We start from the raw sequence: 18,553 nt of genomic DNA, 5'->3' as shown, positions 1-18,553 counted from the left end.
GCCCTGGCTGTGCGGCAGGGATGCTGTGGGTTGGACACTCGCTCTGGTGGTGGCCTCATGCCCTCAGGCTCTAAGTGGTAGGACCCTTCTTCCCAGTGTCGCCCCCGCCCAGTCGGGGTTACATATCCCCCTCCGAGTCTGGCCTGCAGCCTCCTGGCTGAGGCATCTCCCTGTGCTGGGCCTGCTGCCCAGGGTCCCCTCTCGCTCTCCCCAGCTGCTCACCGCACCCAGCTCCGGACAGCTCCAGCCCCAGCTCCACCACTCGGTCTCTGCACTGCTGCTGCTCTGCCTCCAGCTCCCTGGGCTGCTTCTCTGGCCCCTCTGCCTCTGGGTGCTACAGCTCTGTTCCCAGGACAGGTCTGCTCTGCAAGCTGCTTCTGTGACTCTGCTCCCAGCACGGACCTGCTTCCTGGGCTGCTTTTCTGGCCCCTCTGGCTCTGGTTACTGCAGCTCTGCTCCCAGGGCAAGTCTGCTCTCTCTGGGCTGTGCCTCTGGCTTTGGGGCTGCAGCTCTGCTCCCAGGACAGGGTCTGCTCTCTCTGGGCTGCTTTTCTGCTCTCTCTGGATCTAGCACAGCTCTGCTCCCCAGCTCAGCTTGGGCCTCTGCTTTCTCCTTAGCTCAGCCCCACTCTGTCTGACCCAGCCAATTTCAGCTCACATGGAGGACAGGACCTCCCTGGCCTCCTGACTCCCTGAATAGCCTGCCCTCCCTGTCATTCAGGCTGACCTGGAGCATTGGCCTCTCCCCATTGTTCCTGGGGACTGTCAGTCTCAGGGTCCTGATTTCCCATAGACTTCCCCTTTTAGTACTGGGAGCTAGCCAACCAAAACACCCCCACTGAATGTTAGTAAGGGGGCAACAGTCCTCTTACAGTTACAACTACCTTGATATCCCTCTCTTGGTTAAGTAGGGTAGATTCAATCCTTCTCTTACTTCCATGACAGGCAGCATTCTAAGACCTGTACTTGCTTGCAACATGCTCTCCCATAATAGGAAGGGTTTATATTTTGAATATATTATGCTGTACTTTGAAGGCCTCTGCCAACTCAGATACGGAGTCACACACCTTACCTGGGAAGACTATTCTGCAAGTCTTTCCACTTATCTGGGACAGTGAACAGGGCACATTTTCAAAAAATGGCCAACCTAAACTGCTCCTGCAAAACTTGCGTATGCAACATTTGCATGTTCAGACTATTCATCTGTGCAAGCAAATCTATTTTTGCATGGGCAGTGCATGCACCTCTCCATTTTCTGAATGTAAGTGTAGATTGTGTGAATGCAAATTTTACACAAGCAATTTAGACAGTGAATTTGGAAAATCTGAAACAAGAGAATGATAATTGCTCAAGAGTTTATATTTGTCAGTGCAATCTGACTGCAGGGCCAAGGGTGGGGCTGAAATGAGGTAAAATCACATCTCAGTTACACAAATGTAAATCTGGAGTAACTCCACGAAAGCCAGTGAAGTTATTCCAGGTTTACAGTGGTGTGAATAGAAAAGGAGGACTTGTGGCACCTTAGAGACTAACAAATGTATTTGAGCATAAGCTTTCGTGAGCTACAGCTCACTTCATTGGATGCATTCAGTGGAAAATACAGCTCACGAAAGCTTATGCTCAAATAAATTTGTTAGTCTCTAACGTGCCACAAGTCCTCCTTTTCTTTTTGCGGACACAGACTAACACGGCTGCTACTCTGAAACCTGTCAGTGATGTAAATAAAATCAGAATCTGCCTCTTCTTCAATAATATATACAGAATCTGGTAACACCATGTTCTACATTTCTTGCTACCTAATTGCAATCTTAAATCACAAAGTCGTGTGGACAGTGCAAATGACAGATCTGCCTTTTTTTTCCTGGTGAAGCCTCTTTTAGCAATCCAGCCTCATGGAATTTCTTGGACTCTTGCCCTTCTTACCTCGTCCTCTTTCCAAAGCCATTTTGCTCCTCATAAACAGCCAGAGAGCCTCTTGATCTTTATGACTGAAACCTGTAGCATAGTCTGGACCTTTCCCGATATCAGAAATACTGTACTGTTGGTTAATATCCGCATTGTGTGGATTAATTAACAGGTAGTTGGCTTGGGTTTTCTCTAGGTTTTCCACACGAGATTTCAGCTTCTTCACTTCTTCCGCTGAAAGGTTAAATTAAAGTAAACTATTAAAGGGGAAGGAGAGGTGGGTTGATACCCATAACAATTATTTCTAAAGGCAAGAAGCAAGGGAAAGTTCTTTGTCAACTCACAGGTGCTGCTGAATTTGGCAGGGGATGGGAGAGTAGGGTAGGGTTATTCTGTGTATCTAGTAGCTCCTTGTAACTGGTAACTTTTTACCATGGATTTCCACTGGACTGAAAAGACATCTTTTGAACCTGTCAGCCTCTAAGGCAGAGGTGGGCAAACTATGGCTCGCGGGCCACATCCGGCTCGCGGGAACGTCCTGCCCGGCCCCTGAGCTCCTGGCCCAGGCCCTCTCCCTGTCTCCCTCCCCAGCAGCCTCACCTTGCTATGCTGCCAGCGCTCTGGCCCGCCACTCCCGCCAGGCACTGCGGGTGGCGTGGCTGGCTCCGGACGGGCGGCGGGGCTGTCAGCTCCTGCTGCTCTGAGCAGCATGGTAAGGGGGCGGGGGCGGGGCTAGATAAGGGGCAGGGGGTTCCGGGGGCAGTCAGGGGACAGGGAGCAGGGGGCGGTTGGATAGGAGGTGGGGGCCAGGCTGTTTGGGGAGGCACAGCCTTCCCTACCTGGCCCTCCATATAGTTTCGCAACACCGATGTGGCCCTCGGGCCAAAAAGTTTGCCCACCCCTGCTCTAAGGGCAAAAATTATCTGGTGGTCAGAGCACTGGAGTGGGAGTCAGATCTAAATTCTCCTCCCAGCTGTGCCATTGATTTCCTCTGTGATCTCGAGCAAGTTACATCCCCTCTCTGGTCTCATCTACTCTAGGAAAAAAAGGGGTTTTCCTAACATAAGTTAACTAACATGAGATAAAATCCTAAGGTGGACAAGATAGTTTGTAGCTTTCACACGAGTTAGTTGGTTGAGGGAAAACCTAAGGGTTTAATTCATAGTCTTTAATTCAAACTGTTTATACACGTGGAAACGACACACTGCCTTGCCTTCACTAGGATTTCACCTTGCATTAGTTACCTCGAGTTAAGACCACCACTGTTTTCCTTGTGAAGATGCACCCTGTGTGCCTCATTCCTCACATCCGTAAAACAGGAACAATACTGATTTCTACCCCTGACACAGCTGTTGTGAAGCCTAATCCACTAATCTTGGTCAAGCGCCTTGAGGTCCTTGATGGACAGCACAAGAGAAGTGCAAAGCCCTCTAATGATACTTAAAGGTACAGACAAAGAAATGAGCATTTAGTAGCTAAATCCTCACAAGTGAAAGATACTAGACCCAATAAAATTTGAAAGTAAAGCTGAGCAAACATGGATGCTTCTGGGGACAGTGAGCACTGTGTTGGTACAGCATGGGAGAGCTGATGGACTCCAAGTATCTTCCTGCTGCATTTCTGTCAAACACTGTTCACTTCTTTACGGGAGGTGACACAGATCACGTCATGGACAGTGATGGGCCCCAGCAGCACAGTTTGGATTTGGATTAGATCTTGAACCAAATTTTAGGAAAGATGAGGAGAACACAAGAACTGTGAAACCAGATCAGACTAGTGGTCCATGTACCTCAGTCTCCTATCTCTAAGACAGACAAGCATCGGAGGCTTCAGAGTAGGGTCTAAGAAACCCTACAATCGATAGTTGTGGAATAGCCTGCCCAGCAGTGCCACTGGAACACTTTTAATAGTGGGAGTGCTGAAAGCCAGCCCCCTTACCCCTGTCTTTGTCCCCCCCAAGCCCCGGAGCTGGGAGCAGGGCCGTGTCTCCGGGACAGGGGAACCTGGACAGGGGTAAGGGGGCTGGGGCCATAGCTGGGGGTGGGTGCGGGGCTGGGAGTGGAGCCCTGCGCAAAACCTGGGGGTGCTGCAGCACCCCCCGCACCCCTAGTTCCCGTGCCTATGCTGCCCAGAGGAGAAGTTTCCTACCCTGGTCACTTACAGGTTGGCTTTTGCCCTGAAGCAAGAGGGTTTCTATCCCTTACACATTATTTTTATCTTATCTGATGTATCCGTTGTTCTCATTATCCTTATCTTTGTTTTATCTTTTACTTAGCCCTGCTAAACGCTCAGTGAATGGAAGTTCACAGGCTAATTATGTGCGCTGCAAAAAAGTATTGCATGGGACAGGTACTATTATATTCTCTCTACCATCCATGATTTCGTTTCCCTCTGTGTTGTCCCTCTAAAGGGGGTTTGGATGGAGGGTTTTGCTTTCCTTCATTATCGATCTGGAGCTGAACTTCCTCAAAGTTTGGCGGGTATTTAGATTTGGAGTTTGGTTCAGGCCAATCACTAATCACATCTGGATTTCACTGAACCTGAACGATATAGTCCATCCTTTGGCCTGCTCTTGCTGTGATCTCTTACCCAAAGCGATGAGTCCGAAGAGCAATCCAAGGAGGAGCAGCCCAGCCAGGAGCAAACCCAGGAGCCATTTCCACCAGCTACAGCAGGAACCACAGGGACACCAAGCTGGGGCTGCCCCTATCCCTCCCCCTCCATCATCGCCTCGAATTTCTAAAGTGGGAAAGGACAACAGCAAAGTTAATAAACAACTCACTGATTTCCGTATGAGAATAAGGCCTGCAGGGGCAGGCCCATTAAATACAGTGATCTAGGGAAAAACCTTTCCAATTCAGTTTGCACATAATGGGTGAAATTCGGAGCATCCTGAAGTCAATGGCAAAACTCCCCGTGATTTCAACAGGGCTAATGTTTTTTGAACTGCTGACTTCCAGTTTGCAGGTGCTAGTTGCCCCTTCATTTGTGTGCTTGCACAACGATGACACAATGAATCGCAGCCATAGCTCTGCGTAGTTGCTCTGCTAACTACTTGATTTACTCCTCCAGTCAAGAAGTGCATCTACTCAGATTTGCACCCACATCTGAATTACGGGTGCAAATTTTGCAGGTGCAGACTGTGCTCATCCTAAAACAGCAACCCTTATGAAAATGGTCTCCCCTCTTTATTGATCACTTACAGATTATTTATATCACAGCTGGGTTATTCTTTTTTTCATTGAAAGTAAACTGTGCTTTAATATATCCCCTCCTACTAAAGAATCTTCAAAGTACTACTGACCTGCATAAGTTGCTTTGTCCTTTGTTGACACGGATTTTAGACCTCCTGTTGTTACAGCAAAAGAGATTTTATTATCTTTTTAAATTATTTTATTTTTAATTATTACCAACCACACCCAGGAGAATATTGACACAGCTAAAATACAAAAAGAAAAGGAGTACTTGTGGCACCTTAGAGACTAACCAATTTATTTGAGCATAAGCTTTCGTGAGCTACAGCTCACTTCATCGGATGCATACTGTGGAAAGTGTAGAAGATCTTTTTATATACACACAAAGCATGAAAAAATACCTCCTCCCACCCCACTCTCCTGCTGGTAATAGCTTATCTAAAGTGATCACTCTCCTTACAATGTGTATGATAATCAAGTTGGGCCATTTCCAGCACAAATCCAGGTTTTCTCACCCCCCCCCCCCCCGAAACCCACTCTCCTGCTCTGTAATCGCGTGACCAGAGAGATTGAAGTGTTCTCCGACTGGTTTATGAATGTTATAATTCTTGACATCTGATTTGTGTCCATTTATTCTTTTATGTAGAGACTGTCCAGTTTGACCAATGTACATGGCAAAGGGGCATTGCTGGCACATGATGGCATATATCACATTGGTGGATGTGCAGGTGAACGAGCCTCTCTCTGGTCACGCGATTACAGACATGAAAGTTGCGATATTACAACAAAAAAACTTCAAATCCAGACTCCAGCGAGAAACTGTTGAATTGGAATTCATTTGCAAATTGGATACAATTAACTTAGGCTTGAATAGAGACTGGGAGTGGCTAAGTCATTATGCAAGGTAACCTATTTCCCCTTGTTTTTTCCTAACCCCCCCACCCCCCCCAGACGTTCTTGTTAAACCCTGGATTTGTGCTGGAAATGGCCCACCTTGATTATCATACACATTGTAAGGAGAGTGGTCACTTTAGATAAGCTATTACCAGCAGGAGAGTGGGTTTGTGTGGGTGGGTGGGGGGGGGGGTGAGAAAACCTGGATTTGTGCTGGAAATGGCCCAACTTGATTATCATACACATTGTAAGGAGAGTGATCACTTTAGATAAGCTATTACCAGCAGGAGAGTGGGGTGGGGGGAGGTATTTTTTCATGCTTTGTGTGTATAAAAAGATCTTCTACACTTTCCACAGTATGCATCCGATGAAGTGAGCTGTAGCTCACGAAAGCTCATGCTCAAATAAATTGGTTAGTCTCTAAGGTGCCACAAGTACTCCTTTTCTTTTTGCGAATACAGACTAACACGGCTGTTACTCTGAAACCAGCTAAAACACAATTCTGTTTATCCGTGTGTCTTTAGTACAAGCTGTATTGGACAATGCTTTATTCTAACCACCTTGATATCCCTCTCTTGGCTAAGTAGGGTAGATTTAATCCCTCTATTACTTCCATTACAGGCAGCATTCTAAGACCTGTACTTGCTTGCAACATGCTCTCCCATAATAGAATGAAATTATGCAAGGCCAAAGCAGGCAATAGTATAAACTACAGGAAATAGTGGAACAAAAGTGGTGCAAATTGTATATTGCAGGTAAGCTGAGCTGAACATGGGTGCAAGCAGGAAAGTGGTGTAACGTGTACTGAACTGGCATTCCTTGAGTCTGAAAAACAAGTGAAATTTACACACCCTGGGGATGGAAGGATGGTGTAGCAGGAAAAGCAATTAACAGGAAAGTGTAAGTGTAAGTAGGGGCCAGTCTACCCCTGTTAGTAACTTCCTGCTACATGCACATCTCTTTACCCCAGTGCATATAATTCACACTCATTTTACACACCCATTCAAGACTGTGTCACTCCAGTGGTGTAACTCCTCTGATACTATATTGAATCAGGTCTTATGTGACAAGACAGAACTAGTCATTTATTAATTATTTATTATTACTATTATTATTTAGCATGTCTTCCAGTAGCACCCCAATGTGCTAGGCATTTTCCAGGAAGAGAAGAAGTTACAGTCCTTGCCTCAAGGGCTTAAAATCTAAAGACAGACCAACAGACAGAGGAAGGGAATGCAACACATAAACAGAGGGCTCAAGCATGTGATTGGCTTTGTCTTAATAATATGACACAGTTCTTTTTTTTAATAGGTCATACAATATTCCCAATCTCTAGTTTACCACTAACTTTGTAACTAGCTCCACCAACATGGAATAGGTCCCTTTCTGGTTTGTGAATCAATGCATTCAGCCACAAGGCTAATACACACTGAGAGAGGAAATTAAGAGGCACGGGCAAGGCATATGTTCAGATGGGACTGGAAGGAGATCGGGAGGGCAGGTGAGGTGGAGTGAGATAGGCAGTCTGTCCCAGATGGTGCAGAAGAGGAAGCTCTGACAGGTAGTGAGGAGACTGTGTGCTGCGACAAACAGGCGATCGGTGCCAGAATGATTGTCTCTTACCATTTGTTTCAGATTTCAGGTAGGAGTCTGCAGTGTAAGAGGAAGAGAAGCCCTGCTTTTCTCTCTTCAAGGTGTCTTCTGCAAAGGACGCTGTGTGGAGTCCAAAGAGGAGTCAAATATGTCTTACCAGAAGTCAGACTGGGCCAGATCCTCAGCTTGTGTAAACTGGCATAGCTCCATTGAACTCAATGGGGCCATGCTGATTTACACGAGCCAAAGCTCTGGCCGTTGGTCTTTAAGCCCTGGAGTTTTAACAGCAAGCTGGCTAGCGGGGATGTCTTGTAAAGTTCTCCATGGCGTTTCATACAGAGAGTATGAACTTTATCCTTGTGTACATAGTGTGGGAGGCTGCCCTCGAGTGGTTAATGGGTGACATGGCAGCCCAGATGTCTATGCTGCATTCCCGTGGCTTATAAAGTTTCAAATCAAACCCTTTGATGCTAGATTTCTGTAGTTCACAGAGCTGAAAACTCTAGAGATGGAAAAGGCTCTTTAGGTCATACAGTCCATCTCGCTGCTCAGATAGATTTATTCCCTGCTGTACCAGGGTTTTGTTCAGTGTCATTTTAAATGTGCCCAAGGGGTAGGGGTTTCACCACTCCCCTGGGCAGACTGTTCCACAGCTGGATAGATTGCAATAGCAATTTCCCAGAACCTGCCAGACTCTCACCTTTGGAACTATTTCCCAGCAATTAATATTCATTTCTAAGCCCCCAGCATGCATGCATGTCATGGGAGACGGTGGGAGGAGAACATACCTCCACTGAGCCCCGTGCTGGAAGCACTGAAGACCTTGCCGCTGTCCTTTGTCATGATCAAGAGCTCCATCTCCTTCTTGGCAGGGACATTCTCCTTCTCCAGCAGCAGGAACCTGCAGTCTTTACGCAGGATGTCGTCACTCTGGGAGTTCACATTGCTGCCAACTGGGGTGTGCGGGGGGGTGGGGGAAGAGAGAGAGATTGGTTAGTGGGCAGAAAGGATGGTCCAGTGGTTAGGATGCCAGCCTAGGATTTGGGAAACCTGGATTCAATTCTCTGCTCTGCCACAGGCTTCCTGTGTGACCTTAGGCAAGTCACTTAGCCTCTCTGTGCCTCAGTTTCCCACGTGGAAAATAGGAATCACAGCAGTGCCCTACCTCATGGCAGTGTTGTGAGGATAACTACATTTAAGACTGTGAGGGAGTCCTATATTATGGTAAGGAGGCCATATCAGATAAGATAGAGAGTGCACTTTTGCTAAGGAAGCTTGAGGACAAATCAGCTGAAATGAAACCATTTGGTAAAGCCCAGGCTTCCTTGGAGACGGGAATATGGCTACCATAAGCACTGAACTATGGAACAATCAGTACTTTGTCTAGCAGAAGAGCAGTAGTGTTGAACAGGTTTTCGGTTTATGCTGATTGCTACTGAGAACTCTATATATGGCGTGGCGTAGGCATATAATACATTCACATGCAAATGGAAAGTAGATCCCCTGAATTGCTTGGTCTTCTAACAAAATGGTGTACAAAACTAAACTTGCAAATGTACCGGCACAAAGCTCAGATTAAAGATAATGGGCCTGCTTTTGCTCTGTTATCCTGGTGTGAATCTGGAGTAATCACTAATGCCTACTCTGCTGTGAGTTTTGCAACATTTTATTGTTTTCTTAAAGCCCCACCTTCTGGAGTCCTGTGATTACATGACAAGCTGGGCTGTAATTTTAAAAAACGGTTTCTAGCACTCATAGTTGGGGAGAAAAGTTTGAAAACATGAACCCCAAAGGCTCAAAAACAAGAAGGCAAAACAAAAGAACCTGGAATTTATTTGTTAAAATCTCACTATTGTTAAACCAATCTCATAAATTTTGAATTCTTGGGGCCAATAATGCTGCAAAATTTTGTACAAAACTAACCTTGCAAAATTTCAGGTTCCATATTAAAGATAATGGGCCCGATTTTGCTTCCAGTTTTTCTGGTTAAAATCAGGATTAACGCCAGTGAGGCCAACTGAGTTACACCAGTATGACCCTGGCACGGGGAAGGTCAGAATCAGGTCTCTGATTTCCTAGTGCTGAACTTTCTTTTCATTTGTGAACAGCAAGAGTGACATCTAGTGGACACTTTGGTTAGTGATCAGTGTTTATTTGTTCTAAGGCTATTCCATGAGTTACAGTGGCCCAAGAGGGTGAATCCGAGACTATGTCTACACCGCTATCGCAGGGTGGGGTTGTAACTGGAGTAGACACACCGGAGCGAGCTTTAATTTAGCTAGCAGGGTACCAGAGCAGCGAAGCCGTGGCAGTGCGCGCTTTGGCGTGGGCTAGCACTGTGTGTGATTACCCAGAGTTCCAAGTGGGCGCGGCACCTACAGCCAATGCCGAAGCACACGGTGTTGCAGTTTCATGCAGCACTTGAGCTAGCTAGACTAAAGTGACTTTGGGTATGTCTACAAGGGCTGCAATCTTTTGGGTATGTCCACACCCGCTGCAATCATACCCTCCGATACTTTCAAACCATGATCTGCCTGCATGAGGACAATTGCCCACACAAATCATCAGCTATATACTGTCCGTCCTGGACTTCCATGAGTTGCAGACTCACCAGTTGAAGCGCACACTCCGCTACCAGCCATTCCAGTGCTCTGGGAAGTGTTTTTCTTCACTCCGTATACTGAAGACAGAAATCAGCAGAGACTAAAACCACAGAACTTGAACCCTCCTAGCCAGAGGAAAAGCCGCACAGAAGACTTGCTAAAGAAGCAGGCTGAGAGAAGGGGAAAAAATAGAACGGTTCCCAAAAGGAAAGAGGCTGGGGATCCTGAGGTGCCGACCCAAACCCACCTTGGACTCGATCCTGCAATTTTGCCCAGGTGAAAAGTTCTTTAGCAAAGTGTATGGGACAACTTGCTCAGGTAAGAGCTTCCCCAGTGACTAAGGGCATGCAGGAGTGGGCTTATTGTTTGCCTTGGGTGCTGACAGTTGGACCTCACACTTGCATGGCTGAAGGGAACACCCCATTGCATCCTATATGACACACCAGAAAAACTGCCAGGGGGAACCGGTGTTCATATTTCTTTAATAGGATCGATTAGAATTGAACACATTTCCTTCTCGATTCGAGTCCCAATTACATTTCATGTAAAGCACTGATTCCGCTCTTTGCATTGTCCTGTCTTTTAGACTGTGCATCCTGAGAAAGGCCCCTGATGTGAATTATTTGATCATTAAGGAGTTACTGGGACATGGGAAGCGCTACTGCAGAACAAAGCCACACAGATCAGTTACCCAGCCACTCCTCTCAATGATTAAAATGTCACTGACCTGTGGAGGCTGCGATTGCACTATGAGTCATGGCTGTAGAGCTTGGAGTCAGGTTGTTTTGAACACCAAACACTGCAAAAAAAAAAAAAAAAAAAAAAGCCCTGAGGTGAATAACAAGAGGTCGGCATTGCAACTGGCATTTGGACAAACAAAAACTAGGACCAATGAAAATAATAGTAATTACAGTGATTCCTGCTTGTAAAGGTAGAGTAGCAGGCCTGAGACGACCCCCCCCGGGGACTCTAAATGAACTCAGCTGGCCAGCTGAATGTTTCATACACATTTGTGTTCATTACTTTTAATAAGAATTTTGCACACCTGTCACTTTCCCTTCCACAGCTCCCTGCCCGCCCCGATATCACCCTGTCCTGGAAGCCATGGTCAGCTCAGGACAAATAAAGGTGGCCATTTTGGAACATTTGACTTAAACAGACTGTGAAGAGACCTGGCATTGTCTCTGTGCTGTGTATGCATTTCTGGAGGGGCCGATTTGTAAAGAAAGGGTTGAATTCACAGACTGGTCGAGCCTGGCTAAGGGAGAGCTGAGGGGCAATGTGATAGGCACACTGAGTATGTGAAAGGTGTAGACACCATGAAGGAGATAAATGTTTTGGGTTAGGTAGGAGGGTCTAGCCTGGAGTAATGGGATGGGATTGAGCAAAGGGAATTGTAGTGGGCTGAAAATCAGGAACGACAGGGTCTGATAGACACTCATTTTTTCTCCCTGGGGAAACAGTGGAAGTTCAAGTTATTTGAAATGAAACATTTGAGGTTTTCCTGTAGGACACAATCCTGGATTTGTCTCACAAGGATAGACAAGTTGGCCTAATGGATGCTTTCCAGATAAATGACATTTCTCCCGAGACCCCAAATATTCCATCCCCCCAAATATTCCATCACTAGTTTCTAATACCAATGACTCAGGGCAGACTCTGAAGTAACTCCCTTTCAGCCAAAAGAGTTACTCCCAGTGGACATGCTGACTGATGTAACTGAGCTCAGGACACGCGCAAAGAACGCACAGAGGGAGGGGGTAATCTAGGTGTCTTTTTGTTATACATTTCAGCTGATGTCCTGAGCTCCGTGAAACGAAGTAGGGAAGAAGAGAGAAGTCTGACCTGTTGAGGAACTGCTCAGCCCTGTGTTCAGAGTGGGAGAGCCAGAAGCCAGGTTATTTGGGATGCCAAACACTGCAAGAGGAGGAAAAAGATGAGTTGTCAAAACAGAGAAATGAGCGCATCCAGGCAGATGGCTCAGCCCCCAAAGCCTGAGAGTGAATGGGTCACTAGGAAATTTTATTCCTTCATCAGAAACAGATTCTGCTAGAAAACGTACAATAAACACACCGGGGGAAATTTAAAATCATTGCACAAAACACTCTGTTTTACTCTATTTTAAAAAGGGAGAAGGTTTTGATCTCCAAAAAGTTACAGTGACTGGACATGGTTAGAATGCCAAGTCCTTTAAACCTTAGAGGATCCTTCACCGTTCCATTTGCAGCTAGAAAACAGCGTCATTCAGGACGACACTTCCTGACATCCAGAAATGGGTCTAAGACGTAACATTCAGTCCCAGCATTCACTGATTGAAGTGGGAGTTCTGGATGTGCAAGGAATACACCTAATAGTCCTAATGTGGGATCCAAACCCTGTAATAACTCAAACACCGTCCATATTCCAATCCAATGTTGTCTTCTCTAAGAGGCTTGATCCTGAGCTCACTGAAGTCAAGGGGAAAGCTCAGCAGAACAGGATCAGGCACTGTGGACGTTTGATCTTCATGAATAAGGGATTCAAAGCATAATCAATGCAGAAGTAATTCCGGGGGCACAGGGAGGCAGAAATCTATGGAGAACAATCAAGTGCATTTGCTTCCACCTGCACTATCCCTCCCCCACCTTCAACATCTCCTCATCCCATGCACAAAACACCAGCAGCAGGACAAAGAGGGTCCTAGGACAAGTGGCCAATGGGGTGGGGCGGTTACTGTACCTGATCCTGTTGAATGGGACATGGTGTTGACCAGGGAAGAGCCCTGGGCCATGTTGTTGTGGTAACTGCCAAGGGAAGACCCTGCAGGCAGGGTGGAGGACCACATGTATGGAGGGAGGGCAGCATTCAGTATGGTTGTGTCATATGTCCCCGACACTGGAGAGGAAACAGTAATGTGGTTGAGTGAGAGCAGGCTGTGGTAACAGAAAACAGACCACCGACTCAGAGGCAGAGGACACACAAAGCCAGGTTTCGATCTCAGTTTCTGATCAGCTCCTGATCTCCAGTGTATATCTGGAGTCACTCCCTCAGTTTCAATGGAGTGACTCCAGATTCACCCCTGTGTAACTGAGATCAGCACCTGGCCCGCTATAGCCAAGCCAATTTTGAACCCATTCGACAAATACAGAGATTGCCTGAATTTGTGTCACTTCACTGTAACCACTTGCAAAGCACCTCAAGGGTTTAATCACAGTCACATATGATGATGGCAGAATACAAACTAAACACATTTCAGTCCACATCCTGGTGAGGAAATCAACATTGAATATGGATCCCTGGATTCTTCTATGACACCTCCACACACGGGCAACTATTGTATCATTAATGAACAACTAGGAAAAACAGCAGGTGAGTCAGCTCCTCACTAGGGTATTTGAACCACTGCACCCAGATAAATATGAGAGTTGAGCCATTATTTGTTCTGTTAAACACTGGTAGAGTTCAGTGGTGTTACACCAGGGGTGAAGTTGACCCATGATGCCTAAAGCACTATAGCAGGGATGGGTACGCGAATGAAAGATGATATATTGGACCATTTTTGTCCCTCGCATAGCTCCGTTGACCAGTGAACATGTGGGGTTGGTGGGACACAGACCATTGGGCCAAATGTAGGACATTCTAAAGGGTGGCCTGTGGTAACTTCCATCTTGCTGCTTAGACCAAGACAGAGAATGGATTGCTTGGGGCTTTAGTCTCTACCAGCCTCAACTCTGAATTAAAGATGATGGCAGCTGGAATCTGCTCTGTTTTATGAAAATTAAGGGGGACACTGGCAATTATGGCTCTGCTGTGGGCAGTATCTGGGCACCCCTCTGTGTAACTCCCCTTTTTGCATTGTTATTACACTCTGGAAAAGACAGCAAACATTTTTAACCTGAATTGTTCCTGACATTGTTCTTTAGTTTTATAAGAATTGCCTGGAATTTCTATGTCACAAGCCACATGCTTTAAATGAATCATTCTCCGCTCCCTGCGCAGCCGGCATTGCTAACACCCCTCTGCAAAGTACCTGACTGGGAGCTCTCAGTCACCATCTTTGTTTCCACTACAGCTTTCTTGGGGATGGGGAGAGTGCTGGATGACGATCGTGTGGGGCTGACGCTGGCCGATCGACTCCCCTTCAGCAAACGCTTCACATCATCCAGTTCCGTCCCTGGCAGAGAAAACAGATGTCCAGACTAAGCCCAAAGCCATCACCTAATATAGCCTGCAACCAGAGATGCTCCTACTACTTTAACATGTGTAAGAGAGGTGGAGTCCAGCAGGAAACAGGGCCATTTCCCAAAGCTCCTTAGAACTCTGCATTAGGCAAATGGCTGTCCCATCTCCAGCACTTCCCCCTGAAAGTGGATTAGGTGGGATAAAATGCCAGAGGATATCTAGCAGGACAAAATCCTAAACTGGCTGGGGCGGGGGAGAATCCTCAGTAGGTCTTTCCCATCTCTTTCTACAAAATCTTGTCTGACTGTCTTTGAGGACTAGTTTCTGGGACTAGGGCTGCCCCCGGTTCCTGGAAGGAGGTACTGATATCTCTGGAACTCCAGCTGGGATATCACTGAACATTGGTGACTCTCTAGACTGTGGAAGGTGTTGAACCTGTCTATGAAGTGCTCTTTTAATGCACAAATTTCTGTCTCATCTAATACACCTTTCAGTGGGGTATAGAGGCACCCTCTAGCGTGCAGGCTCACTCTAGTAACAGCACAGCACTATGACCTAGGCCAAAGAACTCTTGTAAAGACCCTCACTTTCACAGGGAAGCAACTGAAGTCAGCAGTGAGGACCTAGGGTCCTTCATCATTGACTTCAATAGGAGGTTTGCCAGTCCCCTCAATGGGAACAGGACTGGGGCTGTAGTGAGGAAAGGAGCAATTGGCAAAATGATTCTATCCAGAAGTGACTCATTCAAGCTAAATAAAACCACCCTGGCAAACTAAAGGTCTAGCCCACAGCAAACTTCCTCATTCCTCACACTTTAAATTAAAAATTACCTGCAGAGAGTGAAGGGAGGTGGTTTCTTATCACCGCACGCAAATTTTGTGGCACCCCATGTGCCACCCTGAGTGCGCAGCCCCAGAGAAGCCTTTGGCACAGTTAGAGCAGAAATATCCTCAAGACCAAAATAGTCAGCATCGGAGTTGGCTCTTGAGGGCTATCCCTTAGGAGGGGAAAACCAGGCCCCCATGTTCACTCTAAAACAACAGCAGGGACACTTACATCTGGTCGAGGGAGAAGCACTCTGGAGTCGTACTCGGATTTCGCTCTCTGCACAAGAAAAGAGGGTCATGAATACGGAGCGAGACGAACTGGTGCCACGAGCAGGCTGCAAAAGCTAATTCCCCACTTCTCACTGTCCATATACATTATTATCTGTTAGGTTTGGGCAGCTTGCACAGCTTGATGGATTGGTTTTATCGATCTGAATTTTTAGAAGTGGCTTTTTACTTTTGGGACAGATTCTGATACTTTCACTCCCACTGAGAAGTATTGCCCTTTAAGTTTTCACAATGTTTTGTTAGATGTTTTTGGTACCATATAAATACATTAATAAATAATCGTAATGCACAGATTTTTGTCATATTGCATAGCATCTTATGTACCTCATTAGGGAGGTGCAACATTAATATAAGGCCCAATCTTGCAGCCCTTAGTCACATGGATATTCTCATTGACATCTATTAGTTAATTACTTTTATTATATTATCCTAATGTGAGAACAAACAGAGTCACAAAGGACTTCTGAATTTTAAAGGTTACTAGTTGCACTGGACCTCTAGCCCTTCCCAGCTGTCACTCAGATAAAACTCCCATTTTCGTCACTTGGAGATTTACCTGTGTAAGGACTGGTTTGTTATTATTTGACGACTTCTCTATTGGCTCATTTAGTGTAGACCTATTGGGTTCTGCTTGATTCAAAAGTGCTTTGAAATAAAATAGCCAGGTTGCAAAAGATAGTTTTATTACTGGGTTTTACTCTCCAGCATGAGAGAATATAGGGTTAAACTGATTGGGCTGAAACGAACTTTAATCTAGTTGTCCAGGAGCCAAGTGGCCAGCCTGAGTGTCTGACACATGTTCCTCCGGATAAAACCTAACAGTGCATGTTCTATGAAAGAAACACTTCTTTTGGCAGTTGCATGGAGAAGATGATAGATTGGGGCTATTTTTTGAAGCAATATGAAAAGCTGGAGCATGATCCTCCTGTGTCTGCTTTATTATGTGTGGGAAGATTCCCCAGAGATCTCAGGTTTCTAGAGTGCTGGGAGAGACTCCAAAGATCTCTGGTAGAAGTAACTGGCAATTGCTAAGATCTACTGGAGGAGCCGTAACTATGCCCTTTGATTTATAGCCACAGCTCATATGAATTTGGATAAAATTATTTTTACTGTTGCTTTCTCACCAGCTGGGAATATAAATTGAGCTCTTCGGTATCAATTATATCCAACTTTTCCCCAAACGGCTGATTAATTAGCAAAATAAAAGGAGGGAAATTCTATTTAACAGCTTAAGCAAATCAAGTTTTTACAAGAAGGTGTCTAAATGGACCACACTGCTTCAGTGATTTCCTAGCCATCCCATCCACTAGGGCATACCTCTTAGGGAAATGTAGCTACCGTCTCATATAACAGATCTCAATGGAAGGAAGATGAAGGGGGTTATTGTTATTTCAATATTTAAATACTTTGGAAGTGCTCAGCTATTATAGAGATGGGTCACATAAAGATAGATAGATAGATAGATAGATTTATTGACGGTGATGTATACATAAGACAGAGAGAGGGAAAAAGAGAGTGCTGACAGATTTTGGACACAAAACCTGGGGTCTGATCTTGATCAGGATCATGACCTTGGCCCAGCTTTGAACTAAATATGAAAATCTCTTTGGTCTATTTCTAACACCCTCAGCCGTCCAACTCCCCAGCTCATCCTTATGAAGAATTCCCCACATCCTTCACTCCTGATTTCTTCACCTTATTGATTTTTCCATTTTGCTCATTGCACTTGTTTGTGCAGCTGCCCAAATCTCAGTGGTCCAGATCCTCAGCTGGTATAAATACATGTAGCTCCACTGACTTCCCTGGAGCCAAACTGATGTACACCAGCTGCAGGACTGGTCCAGAAAAGCAGGAGGAGGATCTCCAAAAGGATCTCCAAAAAGCACATTCCAACTCACCTCGGCTTTGACTCCGCCCTCTGGTATTGGACGATGCTGTGAAAACCAATCAGAGAAAAGCAAATTTTAGACTCTATCAACTGTAACATATTCGAACAGTAATGCAAGCTTCTTATGTGAGTTGTACAGTTGCTCTGTTTAGCTGGGGCATGGCATGGAGACGCTGATCCCCAAATATTTTGGCTACCATCACTTAGGTCGCTGGATATTTAATTGAAAATATACAGTACTTAGTATTTCTGGATCATCTAATAATTCCCTCAACACATCCAAGGTTGGCGAATGCCCCTAATGATCTATCAAGAAACTTGATGGTAAATCAGAAGCCAACTTGGAGAAGAACCAGGGAATGTGTGCATACAACAATATCTAACATAAATTTGGAGTAACTCCATGCATATCATAGAGGCGTGTGTGTCTGTACTGGCTGTACAACAATATCTCACTGAATAATAATAATGCCTGGATTTCACTGACGGGTGTTAATATTCAGTTGGGGAGCAGGAAACTCAATGAGATCTCCCCTTAAAGTGAAGATCACCAGCACAAAGTTGGGGATAGCAGATATACAATAGAGCATCTATAGAAATGGTCTTTAAATACAAACACTGACCAAATTCTGCTCTCAGTTACATTAACATAAATGTGGAATAACTCCATGCATGTCATAGATCTATCTATCTATCTATCCGTCTGTCTGTACTGGCTGCATGAGAACCCCCGAGCAGAGGGGAAATTGTGGGCATAATAAGACATTGCAACCCCCTTCCCAATGGGCAGACTTTCCAGAGTTATTCTTCCCCATGACAAGTTTCAGAGTAACAGCCATGTTTAGTCTGTATTCACAAAAAGAAAAGGAGTACTTGTGGCACCTTAGAGACTAACCAATTTATTTGAGCATAAGCTTTCGTGAGCTGTGGCTCACGAAAGCTTATGCTCAAATAAATTGGTTAGTCTCTAAGGTGCCACAAGTACTCCTTTTCTTCTTCCCCATGATTCGTCATGTGCATGGCATTATTTTTATTGATCCATGTATTCCAGTAATGTGTCCTGCCAGAAGCCACAGAGCCGCCAACATGCATGCCCTTGGCCTGACATTCACAGTGACTGTAATGTAAGAACATACCGAACTCTTTTCTAGGGAATTCAGGAGAAGAATTTGCGCTGGAGCTCCCTGCAGAAGAAGAAAAG

General features: G+C 45.6%; 1 protein-coding gene across 2 annotated transcripts in view; it reads right to left on the bottom strand.

Annotated features, from left to right (window-relative positions):
• COL17A1 (collagen type XVII alpha 1 chain) overlaps positions 1-18,553 on the bottom strand; it is a 64,245-nt gene that overhangs the window by 32,797 nt on the left and 12,895 nt on the right. For both annotated transcript variants that reach the window (XM_037904785.2, XM_043551764.1), the window contains 13 exons: positions 18,489-18,536; positions 17,363-17,398; positions 15,406-15,453; positions 14,198-14,341; positions 12,907-13,062; positions 12,034-12,105; positions 10,916-10,987; positions 10,197-10,265; positions 8,374-8,538; positions 7,616-7,705; positions 5,209-5,253; positions 4,494-4,643; positions 1,923-2,138 (listed from right to left, as the gene is read on the bottom strand). In XM_037904785.2, the coding sequence (XP_037760713.1) occupies positions 1,923-2,138; positions 4,494-4,643; positions 5,209-5,253; positions 7,616-7,705; positions 8,374-8,538; positions 10,197-10,265; positions 10,916-10,987; positions 12,034-12,105; positions 12,907-13,062; positions 14,198-14,341; positions 15,406-15,453; positions 17,363-17,398; positions 18,489-18,536 (1,311 nt within the window). The remainder of the gene's footprint in view (positions 1-1,922; positions 2,139-4,493; positions 4,644-5,208; positions 5,254-7,615; positions 7,706-8,373; positions 8,539-10,196; positions 10,266-10,915; positions 10,988-12,033; positions 12,106-12,906; positions 13,063-14,197; positions 14,342-15,405; positions 15,454-17,362; positions 17,399-18,488; positions 18,537-18,553) is intronic.

This window comes from Chelonia mydas, chromosome 7 (assembly GCF_015237465.2).
Source record: "Chelonia mydas isolate rCheMyd1 chromosome 7, rCheMyd1.pri.v2, whole genome shotgun sequence".
Taxonomy (NCBI): domain Eukaryota; kingdom Metazoa; phylum Chordata; order Testudines; family Cheloniidae; genus Chelonia; species Chelonia mydas.
Note: the sequence above shows the minus strand (reverse complement) of the source record. Positions and strands in the feature narration are given on the sequence as shown.